This window comes from Quercus lobata, chromosome 4 (genome assembly GCF_001633185.2).
Source record: "Quercus lobata isolate SW786 chromosome 4, ValleyOak3.0 Primary Assembly, whole genome shotgun sequence".
Taxonomy (NCBI): domain Eukaryota; kingdom Viridiplantae; phylum Streptophyta; class Magnoliopsida; order Fagales; family Fagaceae; genus Quercus; species Quercus lobata.
In genome coordinates, this window is record NC_044907.1 from 10,438,692 (window position 1) to 10,451,242 (window position 12,551).

The 12,551-nt window shown below is 33.1% G+C and overlaps 2 protein-coding genes across 2 annotated transcripts; one reads left to right on the forward strand and one right to left on the reverse strand.

Moving 5' to 3' along the window:
• Positions 1-3,166: 3,166 nt before the first annotated feature.
• Positions 3,167-4,454, forward strand: LOC115986805 (UPF0496 protein 4-like). The gene has a single exon (XM_031110133.1). It carries the CDS (start codon positions 3,346-3,348, stop codon positions 4,312-4,314), a length of 969 nt encoding a protein of 322 aa, XP_030965993.1. The 5' UTR covers positions 3,167-3,345; the 3' UTR covers positions 4,315-4,454.
• A 426-nt stretch (positions 4,455-4,880) lies between these two features.
• Positions 4,881-12,269, reverse strand: LOC115987544 (agamous-like MADS-box protein AGL15). Its single transcript, XM_031111117.1, has 8 exons — positions 11,733-12,269; positions 9,032-9,107; positions 7,235-7,299; positions 7,028-7,127; positions 6,837-6,878; positions 6,282-6,323; positions 6,028-6,194; positions 4,881-5,296 (listed from the first exon to the last, which is right to left on the reverse strand). The coding sequence occupies exons 1-8, from the start codon at positions 11,912-11,914 to the stop codon at positions 5,209-5,211; spliced, it is 762 nt and encodes a 253-aa protein (XP_030966977.1). The 5' UTR covers positions 11,915-12,269; the 3' UTR covers positions 4,881-5,208.
• Positions 12,270-12,551: the final 282 nt, after the last annotated feature.

Genomic DNA, 12,551 nt, shown 5'->3' on the forward strand with positions numbered 1-12,551 from the left:
ATTTTTATAATACTCAAACATATATTTTCACAGCACCGAAAATTAAATTACAATACTAGAAATTTCCAACTAAATGAACTCATCTGTTAAAAAATCAGGAAAGATTTTATTATATACTTATATGCAGCAATGGTTATATACGTGGCAAAGAAAGAAAAGGCCAAGTGTCTAATGCCTACTTGATCATGTATATTCCACCCTTGAACGCTTTTTTTTTTTTTTTTTTTTTACTGCCACTATATGCAGTAATTGCTATATACAACAAAACCTTTCCCAAAAACAAATTCAAACATGTTTGAAAAAGTCCCATTACGAAGTTCTGTCTTTTTTCTCAAAAAAAAAAATTTCAATTTTTGGTTATTATGTAAAATAAAATAAAATAAATCAGTTTTTGGTCTTCAGGATCAAACAGCAATCTGACGTGTCATTGACTAAACAAATCTCTCTTTTCTTTTTTTTCTTTTTTTGGCCAGGGTGCTTTCCATAATGGTTGAATTAAAATTGGAAAGTGCATGATGTAGAAATACCTCACCCCTACGGAATTGTTTTTCTCTTTTTTTTTCTTTTTTTCTTTTTTTTTCTTTTTTGGTTTTTGGATATAGAAAAAAAATATATATATATTTTACAACCAAAAAATCTGGCATTTCCAAAGCCGTGTAACCAGGTACCCATTCTCATCCACCATGCTTGGTCCTTAGCTAGATTGCTGAGTTTGGGTGATGTATTATTTTTTATTAGGTGGTATTTTATTACATTGAGCTTAAAAACTGATATGTTACCAATTATAAAGATATAATTCGAATATTTATTTATGATTTGGTTGAATCCCACTAATCATATTCATTGCCACATCAATTTACATTTTTTTTATGTAATAAAACTTGTAGTATTTTTAACATTTTTCTTTTATTATTGTATTAATGGATCATATTGTAGAACATATTCTCATGTTAAATACAAGGAAAGTCTTCCAAGGGTTGTTTCACATCGTGGTTGTACTTTATACTAGCAAGTTAGCAATAGTTTTTGGTTTTAGTTAGTTCAACTGATAAAGTTATCGTTAAGCAAAATATTTGAGATTCACCTTTTTTTACACCAATAATTAATTGATATCTTGACTTAATGATAAAAAATGTTCATCATAAAGGGAATGTTGTATGTTGTAATTTTATTGTATTTAACAAAATAAATAAATAAAAATTAGCATGATATTTAGGGACAATATTTTGGTCAGCATGATGATACCATTTTTCAATTTGTTACAAATGCGTTGACAAATATCATATTTCAATATATTACATTCTCGGTTTTGAAAATTCTAGTCCTTATTACCCTAAATAGTCAACTTTGTACAAAATTTAATCTTATAATTAATTCTCAAAAAAAAAAAAACAATAAGCAAGTATTAGTCAAATCTTTAAAAAGTACTACTTATCAATCCTATCTCAATTCTTTAGGATAACATGGAAGCAACGAACAATTAGGAGGCTGGTACTTTTCTTTTTCTTTTCTTTTTTTATTAATTTTTTCGGTGTATTATAAATGTCAAAACAATAAGATGACTTAACATGTGATCATGAGTTCTGTTGTCATGGTCTACTTTCAATTGATACAAAATTTCGGTTCAAATTCTTCCCTCAATTCCTCAATTATTGTATTTATTGAATTATATAAATCAATAATTTTGTCACCCACCCAAACTTTTAATTTATGTCAAATTATTGTATCTATAGATAGTAAACTTTTTTTTTCAATTCTAAAAAATGTACACTAATTATTTAATTAAAACTCATGGTTAAAATTACTTGTTATTGTTTTTAATTTAAACTCACTGTTAAAAAAAAATTTACCCACCAATAATAACTCATAACAACCTAATACTTAAGATTGTTGTAAAATATTGTGGACATAACATTTCTAAAAAGATTTAAAATTGACTTCAAATATGCATCCATATAGTATTAAAAAAATAAACATCCAAAATTTTTGGGCTGAGGATTTACATGAGTTTGGGCTAGACAGGATTGGGTTAGGCTGATAATTTTGGAGGAGAGAGGGGCCAATCTACTTAGAAGATGGGCTTAAATATAAATTTTATTTTTTGCTAAAATTATACCTAATATAATTTTTTTTTTTTTTCAAATGCCCAGGGGGCCCGGCCCTGGCCCCTTCTTGAGTCCATCCCTACTTAGAAATACAACTATCTGGTACTCATTCCTCTCATATAATAGTAAGTTTTACTACTTGAATTCATGGTGTAATCTTCCATTTATTTGAAAAGAGAGTCCTCCAAACTCTAGGAATACTTAATAATTTTTCATATATAATATAAGCAAAATTACAAATTTACCTGCTTTCAATATATATATTATATATATATATATATATATATATATATGTATATAATGATGCATCAACTAATCACAAAAAAGTTAAGATAGACATTTTTTGTTCTGTTTTTGACATTTTTTTATAATTACATTCATTGTTAATTGTTATATTAGTTTATAAATTTTATGTACTTGATAAAAATTTCAGTATCTTAACATTTTTCTAGACTATAACAATGAGGCTATGAAAGCAACAAGGTCCTATCAAAAAAAAAAGAAAGCAACAAGGAAGTTGACTGGAAAGGACTGGAAAGTCCCTTCAATAAAAAAGAATCTAACCCAATCCACATTCCATACCCATAAAAACCAACCCAAAACATCCAATTGGGTTGGGTTTAGTTGGATTCATGGGATCAGTGTGCTGAATATGATTATGCATCCCTTTACCAAATCTGTGGGCAATAGAAAACTACATGTTGTCTTAACAAAAGGGACATGAACTGAAACTGGCTTGCACTAACTAATAGAATGTTGTACAACTCTCTCGGCCAAGGACAAAGTTGAGCAAAATCACCTTTCATAGGAACCATCCAAAACGCATAGTACCATTTTCCTGTGATTTTTCTTTTGTCATTTCAGCTTTTCTTAGCCTGCAAGGCCCAATACATGTTACACATGTAGTGGACCGTCAACTCGTTCCAAAGCGTGTTTCATATATTAAATAATACTAACTAACAATCAAACACCAATGGATAAGACCATTTGACCAGCCGCCGATCCATTTATAGCTCACTGTTTTGAATTTTCAACAAGAAAGTAAGTGTTATAGAAGCTAGTCCGGTTTTGCACACTCTTAATACTGGTTTGTGTTACGTGAAAGCAACTCAAATACAACTTGTAGACTTTCTCTAACAAAGCTCAAATTTTTAGTTTTTGTATAAATATAAAGAAACCATCCACCAATCCTTACTATAACCAAACTTTCAAAGCTCAATCTTTCGGGTTGTGTCTCTCAATGGTACTCTTGATAGAAAAAATTAGCAAACTCTACTTCAAGCTGGAGAATCATCATCATCACCACCACCACCACCCCAAATCTGAAGCTTTATCAGCTTCATTGCAGGCTTTTCAGTCTGATGTTTCCAATATCTTGAACCAGTTGTCATTGAATTCAAAACCCGGGTCAGAAATCCTGTCCTTACCATGGATTCTACAATGTTTTGGCCTCTTACCCTCCATTCATAGAGCTTTTGCAAAGCTAGTTGTGGATATAGACTACCCCATTAGCAAATGGGAAGCTGCTTCTGTGGAAGAATATCTCAACTACAGCTTGAGTTTGATGGAGCTTTTCAATTCCATGAGTTCTTCTCTTGCATATCTTGGACACGCCAGGCTTTCATTAGCTCATGCTTTGAGCCTTGTGGAGAACTCACCCTCTTTGGCAATCGAGCGTCTCAAAGCAATTCAACCAAGAAGTTTCAACAAGGATTTCGAAGAAGGTAAAGTTAAGGAAGATGGGAAAGAAATGACTTGCAGTGGTGAGGAAAGGAATATTCATCAAGCTTTAACGGTCATGAAGAGTATTGGATTCTGGGTATGTGGAATTGTGCTGTCTGGTTTATGCAGTGATGGAAAGCCATACTTGGAAATGAGAAAATTGGTTTGTGGGTTGTTGAATTCTTCATTTGATGGATTTGATTCAGGTATATATGAGGTTGTTATGGAGCAAAAGGGTGTCTTGAAGGAGGTAAAAGAGCTGAATGATACAGTAGCTTGCTTAAATGCTGCCTTAGTCGAGGGGGAAAATAGTGAAGCAACCAAAGATTTGGAAGGAAAATTGGAAGCAGCCACAGATTTGGAAAGAAAATTGGAGGTCTTTGAGAAACTATTGGAGAGCATGCAGAAGGAGGTGGATCATCTATTCTCTGAGGTTTTGGCTGGCAGAAGTAAATTGCTTGATTGCCTTAGACCCCAGAAGGAATAGAGATAGTTCATAGTAGTGCTGTTTCCCTTTCTTTCTTTCTTTTTTTTCTTTTTTTTTAATTGACAGTTGTGTATTTCCTATGTAAAAATCATAACTTTAGAATTCTTTTTATGTTAATGTATTCTGTAATTCTCATTGTAGTTATGTTTAAGTTATAAAGTTATTTCTTAACAAAATCCTTTGTATCTACCAAAGTCAAACACAATTTTCCCCAAAACATAAAGTAAAATGTGGCAATTTATCAACATTGATCTACTACTGTATATTTTCTTTATGCTTGATATTATTTTTTATCCAGTCATTCATAGAATTCTTCATTAGATCAGATCTTACTTTTTTTTTTAAGTGAGATCAGATCTTACTTGGGTCATTAGAATTGTGGAAAGAAATTTGGAACCTTAGCAGGAGGACTTCAACTCCCAAGAACCATTGCACAACATTTCTTTGAGCAGGAAAAAGGTTTGTGTGTGTGTGTGATGGGGGGGAAGATGGAGAAAATTGAGGAAAACTGAAATCATTCAATTCTAACACATGAAGGAAGTAAAACCAAAATACTGACACGAGAAAGATAATTTATGCAATAGATAATAAAAAGCCTACACTCTACAGACCCCTTTTGATGTAAACTAAAATAAAGCTGACATAGTTTGCATTGTTCATAGCCATTCCTTCAGAAACTGATCAACTAGCTACAACTTTTTGCATACTCAAACCTCCTAAAATTGGAAAAACTATATCTTCACCCTGATTTTGGGGTCACCTAAGACTAACATTTTTTTTTTTAATCTCTTTCAAGATTAAAATGGGGCATCAGCAGAAACTGCTAAAACTGGACTCAACTGTATCAAGTTCATTTTGATTCTGTCATTTCTATTGGAAGCAAAAGGAAATGGATCATAGGAAGTCCATTTGGTTCCCTGAGTCGTTGGAATGGGTTTCTCTCCCAGGTTCCTTCATCTTGCGATAAATTTCAGTTGACAGCCTGAGCAAGCAACATGTGACAAGTAAATATAAGACACAAACAATGAAAGTTAAATCATGAAAATTTAATAGAAAAGCAAATTTCAAAGAATAGCCTTTACATAATAAACTAAATTTAAGAACTGGCATATTCAAGAAAATATAATCTATGTCAGGCGCTTGTTATTCTTTTTTCCCTTCACCTTCCATGTTAAGTTTAGAATCCTACCCTTTACCACATAATTGAAAGCCTAGGCATGAAGGCAATTGCATTAGATAGACCGCAAGGGTAAAACCTTCTCAATGCTGTAAACAGCATATTCTGTGATCTTAATCTAGCATGTTCCCTTAAACTAGCAGTCTTACTTTAACATGGAACTAGATAAGTGTCACACGGTAAAAAGGAATCATGCAGCCAAATTTGGTTTTGTGAGATTGAGTTTAAGCTTGATAGGAAACAGGGGTAATAACAAATGCCAGCCAAGACAGTTTATATGATTTCCATGACCAATGTCCATCTGATGTAAATTTTCAAGTTCATGTATGAGGAAATGTAAACTAAAAGTGAGGAACTTGAACTTTGATAAATGACCTTGTGAAGTAGTTCCAGTTACCAATTATCAATGATACTGTTCCAGATTCATAATCAGCATGGATTCAATAAACAGTGAACTTTATTCCAGAGCTCTAGAGAGGCAGCAGCATATTGATATTTAGTTGAAGGCTAAACTTGAAATAAGAAAAGAACTGTACCCTAATTGCAAGGTGGTGTCTGAATCTTCTTTTTCAATTTCGCAACCCGGATCAGGACTCACAACACCATGATTGGCACGGGAATTCTTCCGTTCTGTAGGGTAATATTCACGATAAGACGGGACTGGGCGTTCAGCAGGTGGAAAGAAACCTCGAAGCTCCTCAACCTGCAATACATAGTAAACAATAAATAATCATTGGAAGTGAGTGAACATAAGAAACTCATGTATGCATCACAAAGAACATTGCATTGCCTGTTTGCGCAAAGTTTCATTCTCCAGCATAGCCCGCTGCTCCTGAAATCAGAACATTGAACAAAGTAATTACTCAAAAATGAGTTCTAGATTTCTTTTTCTTTTTCTTTTTTTCATGAGCAGAAATAAAGCATCTTCTGATTGTTTTATTACTATTTATTGACTTAATAAGGACCCAAGACCTACTCCAGCCTTACCCATCCCTATACCAACTCCACAAGGCCAGGCACCCAATATCGAAATAAATCACATTTGACACAAATTCACACTAGAAAACATGGCATGAAGCAACTTATTACCAAAAATTGTGAGTTACCAAGCTTTAGGTTCAAGCATTTTTCATAAATAACAAATAGACCCTAATATGACATTTCAGCTCTCATATTCTAGAAAATGCAAAAATGGTTTGAGTTTTCCATATGACAAGAGTACTTATTTAATAAATATTTTTTTTTTTTAAACCCTTAATAAATGAGAATATGCATAACTGCAATGTCAGTCTCTAAAAAAAACAGCTTTCAGATAGAATAAAAAGTTATGTAAGGGCCACGATACCTTCAGTCTTGATTGCTCCAGTTGATCCATCAGTAATTGTTCCTGAAATGATAGAACATCTGTTAAGGCCTTTTAGACCACTAAGTAGTTCTTAATAACCACCACAAAATCTGCAATACAAGAAAAATCAAAAGAAGAAAAAAAAAAATACAATGAGAAAGAATTAAGGAAGAAAATAAAATCTACAAAACCTTCTTCTCCTTCACAGCCAATAACCCTTCACTTAACTGCTGCTCAATGTGCTGTAATTCTTTTAAGCCCACACCAGTCAGATCCTTACCCAACAACCGTCTACATAATCAGAACAAAAAATATATCACACATAAGAGAACTTGCAATATTTCAGAAATCTAATAATTACAAAACTTAATTAATTTAGAAGATTGCTGGTAACATACAACTGTTTCATTTGTAGCCTTGCCACTTCATCTTTTAGAACATCCAGCTCCTTAGATTCTTGCTTCTGAAGATAAAAGTACAGCCAGATGCATTAATCCTGACATAACTTTAGAGGATATATAAGTAAGAAAAATCAACAGAGAGGAAGCACAGTAGACAGAAATTCTCGAGGAGGCATAAGATACACAAAATGGGTATTTTAACATATAACCTAGATAAAAATACAAATTGGTTGATGGATATCAAAACTACATATCAATTTTGGGACCCTATACCAAGATTTAGATGCCAAAGCATTGAGATATGTCATAACTATGTAACAATTGGATGTAATGAGCATAAATACATTTTAGACAGCTCACTTTTTTAATAAGCAGATATGTAACTATCATCTAGCTCAAAATTTTATTGCGTTGTTAAAAATAATGTCAATTTAAGAAGCATACTACCACACCATATTATATTGTCTATACTAAACTAGGTTCAGGAGACGCCCAAAATCTGACAGGGTTCTAAAGATGCTTCATGTCCCCATGGGTAAATATGTAATGCTATAAAAGTATTTCCGATTGGCTCGCCTATGCTAAGGATCCTTTTATCTGAGTTGTGTTGATTGTTTGAGTTTTTATTGGAAACATACCCCTCTTGTTTCCCCTCCAATCATCAATATAAAAAATTTTAGTTGAAAGATTAAAACAAAGAACATGTCATAATCCCAGAAAGCCAATGAAAAGAAGGTGGTTTATTATTACTACCATGACCATCACCATCATCAATTCATCATCATCCACGAAGCCCATGGACCTAAAAATGATAAGACAGGGATTTATCCTTTTGACGAGGCTCTCCCATGAATCCCATAAAGGGTAACAGGATATGGTCAAATGTTCTTCCCCTTTAGAAGCGCCCATCACATTCATGAACTGTTTTCCATATACACTCCCCTCAACAACATCATTCACTTTATTCTTATACTTGGCTAAAAATTTTCTTTAAGAGGTCATACCCGAAGAATTTTGAACTTACTCCATATAGTTTCAACTCAATGCAGTAAGATAATACTTTCAGATAGCTTACCTGCATACTTCACTACTTTTTCAAGTATTCCTAGACTCATATACTATACTGTAAACACCTTTGACTCAACAAAGAGAAGCATGCATTAACATGACTTTAAAGCACTTTGGTCAACCAATGTTATGCTAGGCATCTTGAAACGAAAAAAAAGATGAGGGGAAACCTTTTAAGTCATGAGCATTTTCAGTGACTTCCATTCCTACAACTCTGTCATCATCCATACATACCATATCCTAACAACCTCTACATTTGATAACCTTAAACAAACATTGGAAGACCCCACAACATTAGAATTAACATGTACATTCACTTTTTCTTTCTTCCTTGATGAATAAACTAACTAGTATAAACAATCAACATGGAAAAACACGTCTACTTATCAAACATAAGATATCATCTAGAATGTGGAAAATTCTTTTTTCTTTTATAAGTATGAATAATAAATTTTCCATTGAATGTATCCAACTGCTCCTGTCAAAATCACTTCATAGTATCTTAGAAAGGGAAATGTTTTGGTTGCAACTTTCACAGTTGAAGTCTATAACAAACTGGAGCCTTACACAAAACCCGGGGGGGGGGGGGGGGGGAGCTAACTTATCAAAACAAGAGGTATAAATAAGAAAACAGGTCAACAAACTTGTCCATCTGCAATTAAATTCCACACATAGAAAGAAAGAAAAGAAACCAGATGTCAAAAGTCTAAACACATGACGAAGTACCTCTGCTTTGTATTCTACTGGAGAAGTCTCCATAGAATCTAGACACTTGTTGTATCTTGAAAGCGTTCGCCTCATACTGCAAAAAGTAAAAGCAAATGAGCATAAATAAGGACCATATTCAAAGAAACAAGGCACTTCTTCCTCCTCATGCCTAATTCATTCATATATTGTACAGAGTTATTAGGGCAAAGAAAATGGCTAGAAAGCTTTCTTTAAATTTATATCAACATTTACTCATTCATTTCCTCTATCTTAAAATGATAATTATATTTCTGATACCAATTTTTTTTTTTTTTTAACTTCTTGCTAAAGGAACATTCTTCCATACTCCACCATTAACTATTTCGTTACTATTTGAAACTAGGATCTCAAAATCCTTCACATTCTCATCAGTGTTTTCCACTCTCTCCCCTCCAAGTGCAACCACAAGGAAACTTTTATTTCTTACAAACAACAAAATCTCTCTCTCTCTCTCTCTCTCTCTCTCTCTCACACACACACACACACACACACTTAGAACATCTCTGACTGCTGCAGCTTCTCCACTTCATAGCATAATTATCCTCTACATTCAGACCCATTGCCCAATACCATTATCTTCTTAATAAAGGATTTACTTTAATTCTTGGTCAAATCCCATTTCAAATTATTATTTCTGACATATAGCTTCAGTACAACTATACTTAGATTGGTGCCAAATTGAAAGGTCAATAGCCAGCAGCATCAAACTCTAATGCATTTCTTAGCGGCCTAAAGAAATTAAAATTACAGCTTAGAGTCTTCTTTCGATTTTCTTTGTTTCAAGTTATTATAATTTTCTCTATTCTATAGTTAGCTATACTGTTTGTTTTGGAATAGCAGAGATTGTAAGGATACAAAGTACAAAAAAGAGTTCAGAGAACATAATATTTTAGTAGCCTTAAGTGAATGCCAGGTTCTGAAATGCAATGGAGTCGATAAGGTTTCAAAACATATTTTATATGGTAAAAATTGAGATTCTAGTACTAGCAAAAAAACCATAACATAAAACAGAACTAAGAACAAATCATTCTTAAATATATTATGAAATTCATGAGTCCAAATGATAGAGTAGGATTACAATAATTCTAAGAAAACTAAAAAATTAAGCATAGGATTCCGGACTCTTGCAGATTCAACCATTTTAATCTGCTTAATTAGAGAGAAATTATTCTAGATTGATTTATGAGATACAGGTAATGTGTCCACTTAGTTTGTTTTATGCTTCCTATCTAGCCAAAAAAGGTAGCCCAAACAGAATGGCTGTATGAATTGGCATCTTGGCTCAAGGAGAGAGAATAGGGCAAATCTTGAGAGAAAAGGGCTTACAGGAAGAGGCCTAGAGCACTATACAAACAAGGACTATCAAATACAGATTGGAGGCTTGCCTCAGCAAGTTCAATAGGTCAATGGGGACCATAGCATAATTCATAATGCGGTACAAATATCATTAAAGCTCCTCTAATCATTGTGCACGAGAGATGTGCTTTAAATTCAATGTAGAGTTTTACAAAGTGAATAAATTAGGTCATTCCCAAGGGGGTAAAGAAGCAGAAGAAGGTAAGAGTTCAATTCGGGACTTCTTATTACAACTCAATATAACTGTGAAGATGTTTGGAAAAAGCCTATTTCAGCTTTTGAACAGATGCTCCCAATTAGTAAATTTCTTACACATGCAAGCACATAAGTCTAATCTGCATTCTTTGACTGAAAGTCTGGTAGAGAAGCACAATTTAAACAACTGACATTAAGTTTTCTAATTAAATATAAGAATCAATAAACAACGTTTTTCTAGTAAAATTTCATATTTTCTTTTTGCTTACAATAAGTGGGGGAAGGGGATTTGAGCCCAAGTTCTATTCATTGGGAGAATCGGGCAATGCCTTAGAGCTAGAAGGCTCTTGGCATAATTTCATATTTTCTTTTGACAGCTAAAAAGTTAGCATTATTTGATTAAGGATAACAGTTCAACATCTGAAACCCCATGAAAGGCCTAAAATGTGAATCTTACTCAGAACATCCCAATGAACCCAGTAAATTTCCTTATTTTCTTTAACAAAAATCAGAAAAGAGAAAAGTAAACATCAATTACAATGACAAACACCTTTTGGATACATAATACAAAAATTCCCTTCACAAGTCAGTATAATTCATAAAAAACTGACTAAAATGACTGTTACATTTAATTTAATAATAAAAAAAGGGGGGAGTAAGAAAAACTGAGATAAAGATCAATTCAAAATCTTGAGAACAGATAACACACTATCAGATACAATCAAACAAACACATGCAAGTAAGTGCAAAATTCAAAATTTTCAGCATAAAACTAATAAACCTCAGCAAAATCTACTGAGAGATTCACATCAACATTAGGCAAAACAGAAATTCCACAATGTGGGGGTCAAACTCAAAACTCCTAAAAAAATGACACAAAAGTCAAAAACACCATTGAACACACAAAAAAAAAAAAAAAAATCTTGGTACACAATTTTTCAAAAAATAAAAATTACATGCAACAATGTCAAAATAAATTCTTTAGAGCAATAACACAACCCCACATAAGAATTCTCAGCAGTTGAAAATACCATCCAAACACAAACAAAAACCTTCTTAATAAAACAGAGCACCCCACAAACAGACATAACCAAACAAACACATGCAAACATCAAAATACAACACATACCCAGCACTAGAAAACTCAAACAGCTTGCCAGTATTGGAGAAGATAATAACAGCAACCTCAGCATCACAAAGAATAGCAAGCTCCTGAGCTTTTTTGAGCAAACCAGCACGTCTCTTTGAGAATGTGACTTGTCTGCTATTTGCATTCTCAATCCTCTTGATCTCAATCTTCCCTCTTCCCATATTTGCTTTTTCTTCTTCTTCTTCTTCTTCTTAAGCCTCAAACCCAAAATTCTGATCAAAACCCTTTAACAAAAACTTGATAAAGAAGCAAGTTTTGGTGTGTGTGTTTGTCAATACAAAGATGCTCTCTTTCTCTCTCTCTCTCTCTCTATATATGTCTCTATCTCTGTGTTTATTTTTATATAAATATATATATTTATATATATCAGTATGAGAAGGAGCTCTGTTTTTGGCTTCTTGGGTTCTCTGCTGCTAAACTTGGGAAAGGTGAGAAAAAGGGTTGCTAAATATAGAGGCAGAGAAGATAAAGAGGCGTGAGAGAGATTAAAAAAGAGAAAGAGAGAGAAAAAGAGAGCGTTTTTAACCCCAAATGGCGAGAGCCTGGAAACGGCAAGCTTGCATGGCTCTGTTGTATTCTATTTTTGAGTTGGTGCATGACTCTGTTTTGCCACATTTGGACTATTCTTCTTCTCCTATTGGGTCTCTCTTTGTGGGACCCAATATTTTTAAATATATTCCCATTTCAATAACCCATGTGGGTCCTATCCAAAAAACAAACAAAAAACCATGTGGGTCCCACTATTTTCTATAACCATTAGTACTATTTTAGTATATTTTCAGTTCTAGAAACACAAAT